Source organism: Tubulanus polymorphus, chromosome 3 (genome assembly GCF_964204645.1).
Source record: "Tubulanus polymorphus chromosome 3, tnTubPoly1.2, whole genome shotgun sequence".
Lineage (NCBI taxonomy): Eukaryota > Metazoa > Nemertea > Palaeonemertea > Tubulaniformes > Tubulanidae > Tubulanus > Tubulanus polymorphus.
In genome coordinates, this window is record NC_134027.1 from 18602341 (window position 1) to 18622231 (window position 19891).

The 19891-nt window shown below is 38.2% G+C and overlaps 3 protein-coding genes across 7 annotated transcripts in view; 2 read left to right on the top strand and 1 right to left on the bottom strand.

The window, feature by feature from the left end:
* LOC141902896 (uncharacterized) overlaps nt 1-19891 on the top strand; it is a 49888-nt gene that overhangs the window by 25006 nt on the left and 4991 nt on the right. The window lies entirely within an intron of this gene.
* Nucleotides 3312-11881, bottom strand: LOC141902898 (transmembrane protein 70 homolog, mitochondrial-like). The gene is made up of 2 exons (XM_074790833.1): nt 11627-11881; nt 3312-3982 (listed from the first exon to the last, which is right to left on the bottom strand). Exons 1-2 carry the CDS (start codon nt 11780-11782, stop codon nt 3353-3355), a joined length of 786 nt encoding a protein of 261 aa, XP_074646934.1. The 5' UTR covers nt 11783-11881; the 3' UTR covers nt 3312-3352.
* Nucleotides 13604-19891, top strand: part of LOC141902893 (IST1 homolog) — a 45340-nt gene continuing 39052 nt past the window's right edge. For all 5 annotated transcript variants that reach the window (XR_012618971.1, XM_074790821.1, XM_074790822.1 and 2 more), the window contains exon 1: nt 13604-13823. The gene's annotated coding sequence lies outside the window, so the exon portion shown is untranslated. The remainder of the gene's footprint in view (nt 13824-19891) is intronic.

Sequence of the window (19891 nt, forward strand, 5' to 3'; positions counted from 1 at the left end):
TTACAGACATTGATAAAGTTGTGAGCATAAACTTGAGATTTTGAGAGGATGTCGCACGTAATCGGCCGAGTGAAAGTTCTTCCTCGCGGTTTATGTCCTTTCATTGTGTCTACTCCGCACGCAGTGCGGTGTATGAATGGGTGATGGATTTCGCTATTACACCGCACCCAGGCGCGGATCCAGGGCCATATAGTGACTACAGCACAGTGAAAAAAGGGCACCAACTTTGAAAAGGGCCAGTATTAATGCCCAGCGAGCGAGTTTGAGTGCCATTTATTGGTATCATGCACTCAAAGGGTTAACTTAATCAAATTGGTTGGAACCAGGGCCGGCGGAAGGTATAGACTATCGTACGGCCATCCCCGCCCCCAACCGTACCTTAGAGGCAGAAGTGCGTAGCGCGCTCTGGCTCGTCGCAATTAATAATTGCGCGGTAAATCTTGAAAAATTGACTTATGATACGCATTCTGGGAGCATTTCAGAATGCATTTTAATAGTCAATTTTGTTTCCATCAAGCCTCAATAGCGGTGTCCCGAGGTCAAAATTTGTCGGTTCTATAGCGACACATCAAGAGTACTAATTGTCATGGCCGCCATTGGCATTGTGGCGATTTGTTGGGGAGATACTTGAAGGTGGTTAAAATTAGGTTAAAATTATAATTAGAAATCTATAGACACAGAACCTGCTTTTTTATATCGTTATGAAACAATGTACAAGATTGGGATATGCAAACTTGAAAGTATCGTTAACAGGATTATCTTGAGCTGTTCAATTTCCACGTACGTTTTCGCGCAAAAATAGCATGACCACCGCGTGGATTTTTACTAGACTGGTACCCGGTATATTCATTAGACGGATCCCGGTGTACTACATCGTGACGCATTGGCGTTGATGGTGTCATCAACGACGACGACGGCACTGGGCCCAGCCTATGTTTACACAGAAAACAAAAACAACATAGATAGACCTGTGGTCGTCAACGCGCCGTAGTGCCCTGTTTCATCCCTTGTGATTTTATATAGAGAGTCACGACCGTCCGATAATGATCCTTAACGACCAATCTTTTATCGGAACTTTATAGCGGATAAATAAACAATATGAACACAAGGTATTTCCGTGATATTTTGAATTCATTCACAGTTCATATTTAGCGCCATTCTTACCGTATAGAATTATTACACAAATTGAAAACCTACGAATTGGGAATTCTGAATTCACTCCTATAGAGAACATTTTAAGACAAGTTTGAAAGATATACTCGAATCGTGAATTAAGCGTCACATTTTGGGGTTTTTAGTGGCCCCCCTGGTTGTTGTGCACAATAGCAGAACTTAATAATTGCCTTTTTGGAGTCTCCTGTCATAGATGCAGATATTCCAGCCCTCAAACCTTTTTTACTCGAGATGTGAAACAAATGTTTCTGGGCTCCCAGACTGTAACGAATGGGGGGGGGGATCCAAGGAAGTCTCAGATTCTGCCCATACAGAATAAGCGTAGCTATCTCTAAACTATCGGCAACTCTATCCTCAAACAGATTGCCAGCTCTCCATACCTTGGCGTCCAGATTACTGATAACCTCAAATGACATACCCATATTAACAAAATCACTAGTAGAGCCAATTGAACATTAGAATTTCTTCGCCATAACCTAAGGTTTTCACAAGAACAGAAACATACAGCCTACATTGCTTTGATTCGCTCAATTCTCAAATATTGATCTGTTGTATAGCCTAGGATCCATACAGGAAATCGGACATCGAGCAGTTGGAAAAAATCCACCAGAGCACCGCCAGGTTCATCCTCAACGACTAGCGCTCTAGAACACCGGGATGCATAACCGAAATGTTAGAAACCGTCGACTTACCAAGCCCAGCTACACGGTGGAGGAACCAGCGCCTATCACTTATGTATGAGATAGTGGAGGGGTCAGCCCTGGCTTTGCCATATACAGACCAGGTCGAAAGGGCAAAAACTCACTCAGACTTTGTACAATCGAATGTCGTAATCAGATCAGCCAGAAACAACAGTATATCATTCAAAGTACCGAGTGCAAAAACCAATCACTAAGAACATTCTTTCTTTTTGTGAACCATTATCGACTGGAATAACCTTGAGGAAGTACTCGTCCAGTCAGAGTCGGTCGAGCAGTTTAAAGCTGTCATCGACCCGCGTGTGCGACACTAACTCCGACACCATCGCGGCATCCATAGCGCCTCATAAGGACCACAAGCAGCCTAATAATTACAGAAACAGATAGTGGGATTGGAAGCCAGTGCCTTGTCTGACACCGGGTATCCCCAAGGGAAAACCCGCTTACTATTCATAGTGAAAGTGAAGAAATTACGTTTAAAAATTTTTTCACGAATCCGTGATTCCGCGGTATGATCATCCTCGCTTGCCAGGGGTCCGGTGTCACTCCCGAACTCGCTTCCACCTGCCCCCTGGCCTCACGAAGCGTGATTTCATTACTGGCGCTATTGCGCATGACGTCTTATGTCGATTTGCGAAATACTTCCTTGTTCAGTAAAACATTCGTTGATTGGTCTATTTAACGGTAAAACCAATAGAAACCTAAAGTCGTTTGTTACAAGCGCTGTGATTGGTACGACCGGATTCTGGTCGGCTAGTAACGACTCCAACGACTCGTGAGGTCAAGGGGTTCGACATGATAACACCACAAAATGAATACTCTTCTTAAAACATTTTCGGAGTAGGATGGGAAGTTTTTTTGAATTAGTCAACGTCAACGTGAATATCACATCTTGAATGTGAATCTCACCACAATCGATAGGCTTCTTGAGCTAGCCTATATACCATACACTGAGTCAAAATGTGTAATACTTTTGAAAATTCATTAGAAGTACCTCGAAGATAGTTACTATTCTGTTTATTTTATAAGGATAGTTTTGCGGTGTTCATCCCGAAACATTTATGGGAAACACAACTACACGTCCCTTCATTAACATATTTAGTGCTCGAAACCCAGGCCCGTGCCGAGTTTTTTTGAGGGCAGTACTATGGAAAAAGGGCACTTTTTACCATAAAAAGGTGCCATTTCTTATTGAAAAAGGGTAGATCTTAAATATGAAGTACCCGGGTACTTGAATAAATCATTTGAGAATGGATTACTTATCATTTCCCAAAAAACTATTTTGTATCCAAATTTCGAAAAAATCTTGACCCAAATCTTTTGGGCTGACTTTTCGAAGGGCAGTTTGAAAATTCTAGGGGCTACACCCGATATCCCAATCGGCAAGGGCCTGAAACTAATCTGTCCAGGACAAAGGATGAACTAAGTTTTTGATCATCGTTATATATTTATTCAACTTAGGGCATACAATATGCAACAATCTATTTGTTTTCTTTTTCATAGTATTTCTTAATATCATCAGGAAATGACCAATCAACCGGTTTATCATAACCCATCATATGTTTATATACTTCAATATCCCGAAAGAAATTCATGTCCATAAACAGAGGTCGACCTTTGGCAATGGCTGTCGTGAATAATCCAGGAATTTCTGGAACTTTGACATCTTCAGCTCTAAATTTAGTTGTCATTGTTCGCATGAAAAATGTCACGGTAAGCGCAGTGAATTCACCAGTATCTCGCTTCAAATATAATTGTGTAACGTATTTCTTTGTTATCCAGTGAAGAAGGATTGGAGTACCAAGAATGAAAAAACTGCATATGCCTCCGAAAAGCACAGTAAATTTGCCCAATTGATCAGCATTTAGGAGAATGTACGGTTGTAAACTGAGTCCCAAAATACTCGTTGATAATGAGAAAAATTTCACACCTCTAACCATTGAAGCGATTCCACCTTCGTAAACAAGTTCTCCATACTTATCATCGATAATTAGAGGTACGCTCGATGAAGGCTTATCAACGCAATATCTACGATATGTGATTTTCTTTGTGGATACAAATCTGTCACCTGCTGGAGCTATGGATCCTGCCCCCACTGAAGTCACATGTCTCTAAAAATAGACAAAATAAAAACAAAAATCAAACTTCAATAAACAGTCAAAATCCATTTAATTTGGATCAGTTTAATTGGGATTTTGATCTGATTCTGATGCACAGTAGACACTTATGTATATTTATCCTGGAGTCAGTTGCCTCAGATTCAGCACACATGCCCAGGACTAAGTATTACAATTTTTTTTATTCCAAACTAGCAAATACTCGATGGACCTGATGGATTTAAGCCAGAGGTCAAACTTTTCGATTTATTTGATAATGTACATGTATGAATAGTATGCATTAAGTGATCTCCGGTTCCCGTAGTAGTAAGTTACCTAATCGTTGGTGTTACTTGTAAGCTTTAAAGGGGTCATGAAGAGGTTTTTGAGATGGGATGGAGATGACTGATATAGACATCGCAGATATTTCTATTATCCAGTGCTGGACCATAAAAGCGTCCTGAAACCATAAGCTTGTCCGTGTAGTATCCCAGCCCAGCCTGTGCCGTCCCGTAAAATAGTAATATGTGCTGCATACGTACAGTCAGTAGGCTATGTTGTACACACTACAGCAATGTGGGTCACTGGGGAAAGCCAGTACTATATGCGCTGTAGGAACCGTATAAAACAATGCTGATTTATGAGAAAAAATATGTTCCCTTAGCTACTGCGACTGATGTCATTGAGTCATGTTTTGGGTTTATCGGGGGGGGGGGGGGGGCACTGTAATTGTTTTCATAAGAGAGGGTTTTCCCACCTGTATGTTTTCATCTGTTGCATTGCTCATGCTATTAAAAGCTATCCTGTATATTATATGCAAAATTCCGATGATACATGAAGCAGGCCTAACCTCCTAGGTTGAATTTGGGTCACCCAAATCTGTAGTCAAAACACTAACAAACTTCGCCAGCTGATGCTCACAGCATGCGATCGTTTGTGTTGACCTGTGTTTGGTCCCCTAACCCTTAACTCTAAACATAACCCTAACCTTCTGGTCCCAGTTCCGCAGTTGTGAGTTACAGTTAACTCTGAGTTAAAGTTACTTCATTTTCAATGAGTTAACTCAGAGTCAAATTTTAACTCAGAACTGTGGAACTGGACCCTGGACCCTAACTCTATCGAAACCCTAAAGTGAAGTCTAAGCATCAGGTTAAGTACTTTTGCATAGCCAAGACATTTTAAAATGACTTTGAGCACGGATTCTCCCTCCTCCCATTCTGCAAAATTCATTAAATCTAAAAAAATTCTTTTAGTCCTTCATGTTTTCACCAGAAAAACATTTTGTAACCGGCATGACTTACAATCGGGCAACTCTGTGAATTCCTCAGTTTTGGGATTTACCAAATGCAGATATTTTTTTAATTTCTCGTAATTCCTAGATCACAATATCCACCCCGTTGTCGTGTTCATGACTCACTACTCGCTACCATCGTACCATCTCTAAATACTTTAAGGTCCGACCAGCCAGCCAGGGCTGGTCGCCAGATAAACATCCAGACAGCAGGCTCCATTAACGCTACGCTTAGACTTAACCAGAAAGAAACTTTCCATGATGGGTTTCTGTGTAATTGTTTCTGTTTCATTCACCGAACTCGCTGTCAAAAAGGCGATTCTCGATATAAATAGTAATGGGTTTTCCCCGCGGGATACCCGCTTTGGGAAAGGCACCTGAATCGATGCTACGAGTTCGAATCCCAATATTTAGACGTAATTTATTATTCTTTGAAATAAATTCTTAGAATTTCTATTTATGATAGGATGTGCAGGTTTTGATTTGGTAATGATGTTAATAAATGTTAACCTCTTAAGGTATTGTTTCCTATCTATTATTTGTGACGGATTAGTTTCGATGCTCCTCACAACCCGCCCCACCACGCGTCACTTATTCACGGACACGCGGATTGTATCATTTGTAATAGGCCTACCACATGAAAGAGTCCATGGCCTACCGTAGAATAGTAGGGCCTACCGATCACGCTATGTGCGATGAAAGTAGTGTTTGAATAAAACAAATTTTTAATGAAATAAACATTATTTATCATAATTAATCAATAGATCAGGTGCCGCCTAAATAATTGTTTGTTTCGTGAAATTTGTACAAAACTTTGCGACTTCGTCATGTCTTGTGACCCTGAAAATACTAGAAGAATCATCGGTAAGCTTATAAAACGGGGAGGTCAACATAGTAACAACAACTTCGGGGATTGAAAAAAAAAACTCGAAAGAATTATTTCTTATACTGATGAGTTATACTGATGGGGAGTAGCGACCGTCATTGACACCGATTATTTATCCATTCACTATCAAATGTGACGAGCCCAATAAATGATTGCACATAGATTCGGCCTCTCAGCATTTAGCACAGCAGTTCCGAGAAGTGTTAAGGTGCTAGTACGATCAATATCTACAGGTATATACGTGTTCAGTATTACACAGCGAGTACCAGTATGTTGATCGAGCGTCGTCGTAGCAACGCGCTATACAGCGGCTTGAACTAGCGAGTAACGTTAATTATCTTTTAACCAAATTAGAACACTTATAACCATCGGAATCAAATATAAAACAAGCTGCACCATCTACATCAAGTAGAGAATACCTGTGTGAAATAACAGAATTGTCGGTCCACACAAACAGCTTAAATCGTGTCATAAAGAAACATCCACAGACGGACAGACAGACAGACAGACATGACGACGATGCCATAGATGGGTTCGTCTGACGACGAAACCCATCAAAAACTAAGGTCAGTTGACATAGTGACAATGGGGTAGGCCTACCCGCAGTGCTACTGTGGCAATCGAGGATTCCACATACATATGGCAGGCGAAGATCCGCCAGGTTCGCTAGTAGATAGTTGGTCGTCCGCGTTCAATTTCCTTCTACATTTCAATTAAATTAGAATGTACTTTTCTCTCAAATTAATCAATTTATGAAAACTATAGGCGGCCTACCGATATCCGAGTAGAAGAATGCAAGTATCGTATATTGTTTGGTTGGTGTTGTGATAATATATGGATTGAGGAGTCTAATAAAGGTCCAATGGCCCTGTGGCTCACCATCAAATCATTGAGTGTGTATTGTCAAAAATATTATACTAACTATAAATTAATTTGGATTACAATCGAATGTAGAATAGATTACCAAACTCTTCAAACAACAATCTTTTATTCTAAATCTAATCACTTCATTAATTCTTAGCCCCTTATTAAACGATTAATACATACAAGATATCATTATACTCGCAATTTCCAGATTTTATCATCCTTGAATTAAATTAAAATACGCGCCCAACGCACGACTTCTGAAACGACATTACGAATTACGTTTTACAAATTACGTTTTCCGAATTACGAGTTACGTTTTACAAATTACGAGTTGGGTTAACGATTTACCATATGAGCTCACTGCATGTCGTATGTCGCGCGAGGTCAAGGTCTTATACAATTACGTTTTACGAATTATGTTTTACGAACGTTTTCCATTGAATTATTGGCTACTGCTTCAAAATTTTTTCGGAAAAATACGGGCTTTGCAATGAAGTCGAATCATGACGAAGAATGAATCTGACTGAATTTTTTTTGCATTTCGAAATATATACATGTATATATCCGTGAAATTGAGGGAGTTTCGTACGCATTTTTTATTACAAGTAATAATGAGACCAAGGAAGTCAAAAAGTGACTTATGATAATTTCAAATGATTAAAAGTATAGAGATTCAGCCTGCATACGCTCGGATTCATTAATTAATAAATTACAAACACTGACACTGTCCTGTTTGGCAAGGGCACGACGATTAAGACAATACAAAACTGGAAATTATTCGGGGTTCATGGAGATAAAATGGAATTGGACTCCATATCGGTGCGGTTACAATTGTTCAATTGTAACAAATGAATTGAATAGCCTACTCGGTTATATTCGTAACACCGAACAAATTTTAAGCGAACATACGATACCTAGTCGAATGAAATGCTCGCCATTTTGTTTTGGGTTCCACATTGGGTTTTCCCAATGGGCTTTCCCAATTACATCAGAAGATCCCGGAATTTCGCGTATATCCAACAAACAGCTAATCACATTCAGTGTAGCTCAGGTAACAAGGTCAACTCAGATAAATAGAAGCAAGAAAACTTAGGGGGGTTTACAAAGTGAGGGCCTGTAGGTCGAAAAGTACATCCAGATGAGTTGCACAAAAAACGGCAACACTTCCCGGAAGGATTGAACTTTTAGGAAGGATAAGTCCCTTAAAAATAACTCAATCACTATGGAATTTTTGTAGGCTCGAGAACTCGTTAAGCCAAACCATAACACCAAAAATCAACACTATTGGTTCAATAGCCAATGTTCGTGCCTTGTTGACACACCGGTACTCTATTCATTTTCAATGAAAACTGCTTCACCAGACCGTTTGCATAGGCAAACCTACGGTTCGCCAAAAATCCAGTTTAAAGTTCTTTGGAAATGAACAACGAACAACCTACTGCTCGTCACGCCATCTGGTGGGATAACTGGTTTTGCGGGTACCCCATTGAAATTTCATTGGTAGGCTAAAAAAAATTGATACCTTGTTTCTCAGCTCTGCTGAGCTTAAGTCGACCCAGCTAACCGCCTATCTACCCTGTACATTATTTTAAAAAAATCTTGGTCAATTTTACCATAACAGACTTGGCAGCTATAGAAACGAACTGATCACAAATTTGATTATATTCAGGCCCAACAACTAGGGGTACAGGGACACCTTGGGAAGTGGTTTCAAATGCTCAACAATCTAACAATTTCAATATTCAACGATTTTGTAATTAATGTGTGATGACAAAATAAGCCTCGTAACCAATTTAATATGGAATACTAAGTTATTCCACTATTCAACGCCTCCTGGTGACCATATGCAAAACCCAATAACCTTGAAACTCACCACAATTATAGAACATGTCATAAACTACAACTTTGTCATAGATCATGGTAACAAAATATGTCTAGGTACCAATCTAATAAGGAAATACTAAGTTATTCTACTATTCAACGCCCCCCTGGTGACCATATAGAATAACTTAGGCCTATGTCCTTAAAACTCCCCACAATCATAGACAATGTCATGAGCTACAACTTTGCAATTGATTGTGGTAACAAAATATGCTTAGGTATCAATATAATATGGAAAAATTTTTCCCACCTACGAATGAGTACTGATGACAAGATGGCCGCAAATTGCGTCATAGGCAAATTGGCTGATCAAAAATACCTGTCTCAGGTAGGCCTATAAAAGATCCCTTTCCAAAGAATACACATCACAAATTGCAATCAGAAATGGCAAACCAGTAGGAAGCTACAGGGCTCAGAATTTGGGCCAAAATTTACATTTTTCGGCACTAAAAAGGTCATAGGACAGCCATCCTTAGTCTGATCGACCCAATTTTTCTTATGCTGATGGGCCCTTGGGGGATTCATATAGGCCTATATCGAAAAAATCAAGGTAATTGATCAAAGCGCCTTCAAAATTTTCCTTAATAAGTTCAAAAATGTGTAACAAGTGCTGATTTTGGCGAACAACAACGTCTGCCAGTCGGCCATCTTGATTCTGACAGAGCCAGTTTTTGGGCTGAAGATGTGTCTAGCGTAGATACATGTGTAACCCAAATATCAAGACATTACATTGAAGCGTCATCAAAACTTCCCAAAATAACTGGATTCCGTCTATGGACGGACAGACACGGATAGGGCCTAAACGAACGGATGGACAACTGATGAAAAGTGAATGCATGCTGGGACTCGAGTCCCAAGTGGGCTAAAAATGACCTGGCCGCTGCAGAGAAATGAGGTAGCATTCTTGTTTAGCCTTACTAGAAGCGAGTTTAGCAACTCGGCAAACTCATGTTAGACAGCCGCGTATGATCATGTGGTACAAATCGTATTGCCTTAACCCATTAGCACTCAATTTCTTTATGTAGGCCTAGTGTTAATTACTCCTCAGAAAAAACCAAGGTAAAATCCAAGTTCGTCATGATACCGAATAGCTCATTTGCTGTTTATTTCCATGCATTTACAAGTTAGTGTTATTTCGTAGTAAATAGTCTAGGCTTTCATTTCACCAAGTACTTTTAAATCATGACTTAAAACCACCAGAAATCCTACCTAAACCGATCATTACAAACCTCACACATCGTTTTCTTATTATTTTATTCATTCGGAGGTTCCTTCATCATAGTCCATGCTTGATGCGATTTGAATACAGAAATAGCAAAAATGACACCAAGTTTTCACTTTGAAACTAGGCATTGTAACACTGTAGTTCGTAAGCAACAAAACAACTTGAGTGACGCGTGTCTCATCGCTAAACAGCGCATATGTTGCTTCACTTCAACTGTTTTTTGAGGTGACTAGTCAAAAAAGTTTTGAGTTACTACGATCGTCAAAAGCTACTTAGGATTAAAAATTTATGCACAAACAATAGTGAAATTCCATCTGATTACAGAACGGTCAATCTGACTGAGGTAAGTTGATGGTTTTTTTAAGGGGTGAAATAGACGCTCAAAGAAAATTAACCTTATATGAGCACTTTCGCCCTCGACGGAACGACGGCTAGGTACTAATGTCTATTTCAACCTGACTTGAAAGCATACAGGGTGGCCTAGCTCAGTCAGTTGTGGTGGTACATACCTGATTAAAGTCTTATTAGGACGAGAATGCATTGGCAGTCGACCAAAATCATCATTTTTTAATCCATTTGAAACTGTATTGAAGGATATCCAAAAAATATGCATTGAGAGGGGTTCCTGAGAGAAAAGAGACTCCATGATTTGAAAGTTTAACAATATGTCTCCATGCCTATCAACTGAAATTTTATACGTAGCTATGGAAACATATTGTTAAACTTTCAAATCATGGAGTCACTTCTCTTCATTTAACCCCTATCAGTGAAGACTTTTTGGATAGGAAGTGGCTACTCGTACGGACCCGTACGAATAATTCCGTAGGCTATTCGTACGCACCCGTCGGATAACTCTGGAATTATGTGTACGGGAAGGGATAGGGTTAGGGTAAGGTGAGGCTATATGTAGTTAAAACATTCGACCTACTGACAGCGAGCTCGGTGGCCTAGTGGTATGATGCTGCGCTAGTAATTTACTGGCCCGGGTTCGAGTCTCGCTCTATCCGCTATTTTTCTCTAACTCTATTCTCCACACTTTCCTTGAATTTTCTAAGTCGTGCACCTCTGTACGCCTGCGCGGCGTTAATCGGCCAATCAGCGATAGTTATTAGCGTACAGATCCTAGTCCCGTACGAATAGCCTCCAGAGTAATCCGTAAGGGGGCGTACGAGTAGCCACAGCGTTTTGGATATCCTTCAATACAGTTTCCAATGGATTAAAAAATGATGATTTAGGTCGACTGCTTGTCCTTTCTGGTCCCATTAAGACCATTATCAGGTATGTACTACCAAAAATGAGGGAGCTAGGCCACCCGGAATGCTCTCAAATCAGGTTGAAATAGACATTAGCACTAACTGCCATAACCACTGCGAGACATATTGCACTCTGACTCCGTTATATTTTTAACAGACTCCCATTTACTTTAAATGCCTTAAATGTTCATCCGCCGGTTATCTAACTTTTGAGCAACTGGCCCCAGGAATTTTGGAAATAACTTTATATACTTACAGTGGCTAAAACTGAGTCACAGGTCTTTGAGGAAAAATATCTTCTTGTTATTCGGGAGTTAGTGTTGTTGAGGGCTGTCAGTGTCAGGGCCGTCATTACACCGCGGCCAGGTACAACAAACGGCAACCTACATAGGCCTATTCTTGCTATGTGCATATTCGATGTTGATATTTTCTAGAACCGACCCATACATTAAGTAAGAAAGAATGGAAAATGTGTTTTCTAGGACAATAAATTGTTGATTGAAACTGTACTGGAAGGTGGCAGCACCAGACGGTAGGTTTATTCATTTCATTTAGGTCTGTCTGCAGAGTTTCCAGAACCTGTCATGTTAGGGCCCAAGACCTGACATGACAGGTGGGACCTCAGGTGACAGGTCGATTCGCTAAAATAAAAATCGCTATGACTGAACCGATGATAGGCGATTAGAAGATATGATAGGCGCGGATTTATAACAAATGATAGCCGATAAGAACACAAAGAACATATCGTAGTGCTTTCTGAATATATTATTCAAAAACAAAAAAGAAACTATGATGTGTTATGAATTCATTTAAGAATTTATGTTTGTCCGTTTATAAAAAGTTGTTGAACTATATCGCCTTATAATAATAAAGATGGAATGATTGTGAATTATTGGAGAACATTGAACGAATTGTTTACAATCAATTTAATTTTTTGTAACACGAAACATAAAAATATCAAGATCAGGCAATGATACCAGTAGTTCCTTATGTAATCATAATCAGTATTAATAACAATCATTATACTCATTAAGATCAGGCCCTATATTATTATATATTATTATTAATTACTCGCGATATAATTAATAAACCAAGTGTACATACAATTTAAAAACATATCAGTCCAAGCTTGTTGACATAGTTAATCTTAAGTTACTATAAAACAATAATTATGATGCGAGACCTCATCTGCAACGCGCGCTATTTTGCAGAGCTTCCTTGGGACCTGTGGTGACAGGTCTGCATTAGAACTGATGAAATGAAGGAAAAACATTAATTTTATTGTCTCTTTATAGTAATGAGTATAATATCAATAGCTAACCATGGATATAGTTAATCTTAAGTTACTATAAAACAATATTTATGAAGTGAGACCTCACACGGCAGCTCGCGCCATTTTGCAGAGCTTCTCGAGACCTGAGGTGACAGGCCTGCATTAGAACTGATGAAATGGAAAAAACTTCACTTTTTATGGTATCTTTATAGTAATGAATATAATATAGATTGCTAACCATGGATATAGTTAATATTAAGTTACTATAAAACAATATTTATGAAGTGAGACCTCACACGGCAGCTCGCGCCATTTTGCAGAGCTTCTCGGGACCTGAGGTGACAGGTCCGCATTAAAACTGGTATAAATAGAAAAAAAACTTCATGCTTTAAATTGATGAGTTGATTTAAAATCAGTCTAAATCAGTCTCTATATTGCATTCGGCTCTAATATGTACATCATAAAGACAATGAATATATAAATAGTGACACTTCAGGACACTGAGGAGTGTTGCCGAACTGCGATAGTGAGCAGATAATTTTCAGTGTCTTATTGCGGAAACGAAATATCAAGACCTCGATTCATCTAGCGAAAATATTCTCTTATAATGTGCTCTTACTTCTACATAAATTAATTCATCTATGCCTGAAACTTATTTTTTCCCTTTAATACAGAAATAAGTCATAGTTTACACATAAATATTTTCTTCTTATAAATCAACCTTCCAAATGAACTATTTGCCTGAACAATTTCCTTATCGTTATTATTGAATCATTTTCAATATCAACGACGGGTCAGAATATTCATTCAACTCAAAATGTTCTTCCATTCGTCTAGCACATGCCTAGATATTTCGCCGTTTCGTCAAATATTGTCATGAGTTTGGGTTTTTTCGGGACCTGACATGACAGGTTCTGGAAACTCTGCAGACAGACATCAATCATTCATTTCCGGGTTTCATTTTGACAGCCGAAGAAACGGCAAATATAACGTATGAACGCTTCAATAATTCGGACACGCGCCTATGAGTCACTGATTCAGTCACAACTGGCATGATTATTGGGTACCCACAACCATAATTCGGGTGATAGTGACAAGTGTGTAGATCTGCAAGTCAACGCCGACGGCTTGCTTCCTAGTTTTTTTTTACCAAAAAAGGAACAAATCCTAAAACAGAGACGTAAGTAGGCCCACAGGGGTTTATTGACGGGCTTGGGTTCAACTATATCGTATCACTCACAACCACCTGTTGATGGCTAAAGTCTACTGTCTGTCACACATGTTCTCCGTGGGACGTTTTGGGCCGTAATTTCGTTAATAATTGGTTTAGAGGTAGTCTGAATACCGGTCGTTATGGTTCCCTACAATGTCAGACGCTAAAGCATCATCAAGTCGACTTGCATATGTATTTCTACGGGTATCCCGTAAATTTACGTGACTCACGTAAATATAGGTGACTTCCTGTAGATTAGGCTAATGCTTTCTGTCGCAAAGTTTACTTGTGCATAATATCCATATTTTTGATTTTATAATTTGTCATTTCAGGTAGAATATACTCCTATAAATCTGTATTAACTGTCTTATTTCATTAATTGCAGTTTCATTAAATAAAACACTGTCTAAGAATTGATTTTGAATGAATCAGTGTTGACTATCCATGTGGTGGCAGCACAAGACGGATCCAAATATATGCGGGCTGTTTCTAGCTGAAATAACTAGTAATGCAAATGTATTATTTCGGGTGTATTTTAAGAATATTTAGGCTGAAAACATAAATAGCGGTATATAGATATTGAAAATCAAGAACCTAGGTATTCATCACAATTCAAAGTTTATTCAGTAGATTAGAAGACAAAAATTAATTTTAAAAAAAGGTAATCAAAACAAAACATTCCGGTCAATCAAAAGATCATCGTTTATTCTTTTTTTTTAAATTTCAGTGTTATTTTTGCATTTCATTCAACATACTAACAGCATGTATATTATTATTATTATTATGGTATTTTAAGTGCCGGAATCCACTTAAGTGATCAATGACACTTTATTACTGAATAAATCTAATGTGGTGAAAACAAATGTATAGGCCTATTAGTTATACATACTGTTAAAAAGTTCGTTTCAGCTTCCACAATCTATGTTTATGGGAAATGGTTCTTAAGAAAAAGGTACTGTACCAATTTATTAATTTCAATTATATTTAAAAAGGTACTGTACCAATTTATTAATTTCAATTATATTTAAAATGTGCAAATTATTGATATAAGGCTGATAAAATTATAGTAATAAAAGCATATGATTAATTTAAATTGCTTTCTTTGAAAACTTTCGATATTAATGTGAGATTTGCTCCTTCTTCTATGCCCACTCCTGGTGTCTGTCATTTGCTGAACACTTGAGCCTTGAAGCTCGTATTACTGGAAGACAAAGAAATAATAAATCATTTCGTTGGCGTTCATCAAAAACAAGAAAATTGGAAACTGAGATAGGCTTGCTGTAAGAATTTATTTAAAGTCAATAATCTTTTTCTACAATGTCGCGATGATGATTTAATTCGCTCTTAGATATTCAACAGTGATATCTTCACCTAAAAGAATGTTTTTATAGGTTTCCATACCTGCTGTAAGCATAATTTATAACACTCTGAATGAGACTAGCGTACACGGGGCATCGGAGTCATCTTTGAAAAATAATTACTCCCAAACGCCACGCAGGAATCTCGTAGTACACGGTGAAATCGTTTGTATACTAGTTTACTTTAACCTAGAAAAGATTCAGCTTCCCACGTGCAATGATAAAATACCACGGCTCTATTTACTGAAGGAAGGCAAGGCAAAATAATTGTGCGAGTCACTTCAGACAGTTGCAGTGATCGCCATCTATGTAGTAACTAACACATCAATATTAAAAAACAAAGAATAAGTTGTTTCTAGCCTTTTTAAACCTTATCCAATCACGAACAACGTAACATAAATGTTTGAGAGGCTAAATATAATTGGTCAGACTGAGTCAGAAGGTAGTCACGTTTATTTACGGGATTTTCCAGATGTCACGTAAATTTACGGGATACCCGTAGAAATACATATGCAAGTCCACCTGATCATAGGCCTATAGAGGTTAACTCCTGTTAATTGCAATGCAACAACTGATTTTAGTGTCAAATCAAACCTTTGTACTAAAATATATTAATCAATCTTGTTGACTTTGAAAATGTGTTTTATAATGAAATATTTGATGATTTAAATCGCGAACCGGAGAATTTATTGATTTGGTTTGAATTGAATTGATTGCCACTATCGGGATTTCCAATACGGACTAAATTAATAAAATGTGAAAATTCAATATATATCTCTAAAATTACTCTAAATGTTATTTTTTGTTGATAAAACGCATCACTTTTGGTCAATTTTAACCATAAGAATTTGAAACAAGAATAATATCTGCATTGGCATCAATGTCAGTCCAAGTTCAAGTCAGAATCTGTAATTAACACTCCCACCATGCACCACGAAAAGCCGCCATATTTGTTATGGTGCTTCACTTCAACTGTTTTTTGAGGCGACTAGGCAAAAGTTTTGGCGCTATTACACTTTCGTAACCCCCTCCCAAAAATTTTTATTTCAGCATATCTCTTATCAGGGAGGTCTAGGGATTCAAAATCAATAACTTTTGACCCGCATGGTTCCCACAGAACAGGGAAATTGGGAAGAACTTGGGAATTTTGAAATAGTGATTCCCGGTTTGGAAATATTTGGGAATTTGAAAAATTTCCCTCAAATAGGCCTAAGGGAAATATTTGGGAATTCATTGCATTTCACATATTGCATTTGCCAATTTCCCTTGTAAATCACCTTTGTCAACCAGTCACCGCTAAAATGTTGACTGTTGCATGATGATATACTTGTTCATTTGCATTTGGGAAAATTGAGAAATCACCCATGAAATACTTGTGAAAAACTTGGGAATTTTGAATTCATCTAACTGTGGGAACTATGGACGCGTATGTCTGCATTATTTTCATACTTAGCTATTGATTTAAAGATGTTCTGATGAAGAAAAGTTAAATGCCCAAAAACGAAATTTTGTCAATTCAATTAAATTCATTGAGATATATTTATTCAGATGTTTTTAGGTGGTAATTAGTGCGGAAACATGGCCGACCCGTCGGTTTGAATCGAGGAAATCAGCCCCAAATTATCAGAATTTTGGCTTGGGAAAAAATTTTCTTTTTGTCATAAGTAATTTATTTTGACTCTACAGTCCTTCCTGATTAATAATATACAGAAATAAACATTTTTGGGAGGGGGGTTCTAAAGTGCAATAGCGCCAAAGTTTTGAGCTACTATGATCGTCAAAAGCTACTTAGGATTAAGAATCTATGCACAAACAATAGTTAACCTCCATCTGATTACAGAACAGTCAGTTTGAGGTAAGTTAATTGGTGTTTTAAGGGGTGAAATAGACGCTCAAAGCCTCGTCCCTCATAATGAGGGACGAAAATTAACCTTATATGAGCACTTTCGCCCTAGACGTTGTTTGAGGAACAACGGCTAGGTACTAGACTAGTTTAGAGGTTGCCTAGTGACCATGGGGATGGAAGGAAGAATGAACATCTAAGCTCCATGTAAATTCTACATATTTAACAGAAACAACATCTTCCTGCCATCTAACTTAGCAGGACAATGTTAAATAATACACAGGGATTCTTCTGAATATTGCTTCAACAACTACGATCTTCCCTAAGAAAATCTGTGAGTGTTTAAAAAGTGAAATCTTTCATCTGTGGGAAATCATCCAAGCAACTTAGCAACCACCAGTCAGCAACCATTTCAGACAAGGGAAACCATGGCAACTAAGGTAAAGGGCTGGGACAAAAAAGGACAAATTCATGAAGAAGCTCTGAAGTTTGCTGATAGTCTAGCAGAACTGGACAATGATTGTGATTCCACACTAGAAGAAGATGATGAATGGGGAAGCTATGTACCATGTTCTAAATGTAACCATCTGTTTAATTTTGAAAAAGAGATTGTTCAGTGTTCCAAGTGCGGTCAGTCAATTTGTAATAACTGCTCCAAGGGAGCTGAAAATGCAGAGAATCTGCTGGTCAAATATCTGTGTAGTCCATGTTCGACTGATTTTCAAACTTGAGCTGAAGTTTCAACGGATGGAGACCATTAAGTTGGAAGAACATGAGAGAAATATTCTTGAACGCTATAGAGATTTAGAATCCCAGATAACCAAAATACATCAAGAAGTTTCTGCAAAAGAAAGCATATTTTGTTACCATGATCAATTGCAAAGTTGTAGTTTATGACATGTTCTATGATTGTGGTGAGTTTCAAGGTCATTGGGTTTTGCATATGATCACCAGGGGGCGTTGAATAGTAGAATAACTTAGTATTTCCATATTAAATTGGTAAAGGGGCATATTTTGTTATCACAATCAATTACAAAATCATAGCTGCTGACATGTTCTATGATTGTGGTGAGTTTCAAGGTCATTGGTTTTTAAAGATTTAGTGAGTAAGCAAAATCAGCTGGCTGTTGCTATAGTCACGGCAAAGAGTGGTAGCAAGAGCAAGAGTTACGAATGAATTCAGATTTGCTTTGCTACCTTGTTGCATTTCTGATATATCTTAGAATTATTTTCAACTCTTGGGATATCCAAGAGTGCAGAACTTTTATAAATAGTTTTCATAGGTTTGTTTTGAAGGTGTCACGGGTGTTTTGATGGACCAATTTCCTGGAACCTGCTGGATTTAGAACATACAACACAGCTGTAGAGGCAATAAGTAAAATGTAGAAATCGTCTAGTGTCCTTCATTTGTTTCCGTATATTACGAACTGATCGCTCACTTATCCCTGTTGCCTTTCCAGTTTTGATATCTACTTTTTCAACCGTTAATTTCTTGTATTTTACACGAAAATAGTCCCAAACTTTCAAAACAATTGTATATTCCTTAGAACTATTCTGAGGCCCTTTAGAATGTTTTTTAGCCCACTTGGGACTTTAGTCCCAGCGGGCTATTGCGTTCACTTTTCGTCCGTCGTCAGACGGAATCCGGTTATTTTGGGAAGTTTTGGAGACGCTTCAATGTAATGTCTTGATATTTGGGTTACACATGTATCTACTCTAGACACATCTTCAGCCAAAAAACTGGCCCTGTCAGAGTCAAGATGGCCGACTGGCAGCCATTGTTGTTCGCCAAAATCAACACTTTTTACACTTTTTGAACTTTTTGAAGGAAACCTTGATCTTTCGGATGTATATGAATCCCCCCAGGGCCCATCAGCATAACAAAAATTGGGTCGATCGGACTCAAGATGACCTTTTTTAGTGCCCAAAAATGTCAATTTTGGCCCGAATTCTGAGTCCTGTAGCTCCCTACTGGTTTGCCATTTCTCATTGCAATTTGTGATGGGTATTCTTTGAAAAGGGATGTTTTATACCTGAGACAGGTATTTTTGATCAGCCAATTATAACGCAATTGGCGGCCATCTTCGTGTCATCAGTACTCATTCGAAGGTGGGAAAAAGTTTTTCCACATTATATTGATACCTAAGCGTATTTTGTTACCACAATCAATTAGAAACTTGTAGCTCATAACGTGTTCTATGATTATGGTGAGTTTCAAGGTCATTGGTTTTTGTATATGGCCACCAGGGGCGTTGAATAATACAATATCTTAGTATTTCTATATTATATTCGTATCAATGCATATTTTGTGACCACAATCAATTGCAAAGTTGTAGCTCATGACATCATCTATGATTGTGGCAAGTTTTAAGGCCATTAGTTATTCTATATGGTCACCAGGGGGCGTTGAATAGTAGAACAACTTAGTATTTCCTTATTATGTTGTTACCTAGGCATATTTTGTTACCATGATCTATGACAAAGTTATAGTTCGTGACATATTCTATGATTGTGGTGAGTTTCAAGGTCATTGGGTTTTGAATATGGTCACCAGGGGGCGTTGAATAGTAGAATAACTTAGTATTTCCATATTAAATTGGTAACGAGGCATATTTTGTTATCACAATCAATTACAAAATCGTAGCTGCTGACATGTTCTATGATTGTGGTGAGTTTCAAGGTCATTGGTTTTGGTATATGGTCACCAGGGGGTGTTTAATATTGAAATTGTTAGATTGTTGAGCATTTGGAACCACTTCCCAAGTGGGCATGGTGTCCCTGGACCCCTAGTTTTCTATTCATAAGACTGAGGCCAGATGGTGTCGCAGGCATCA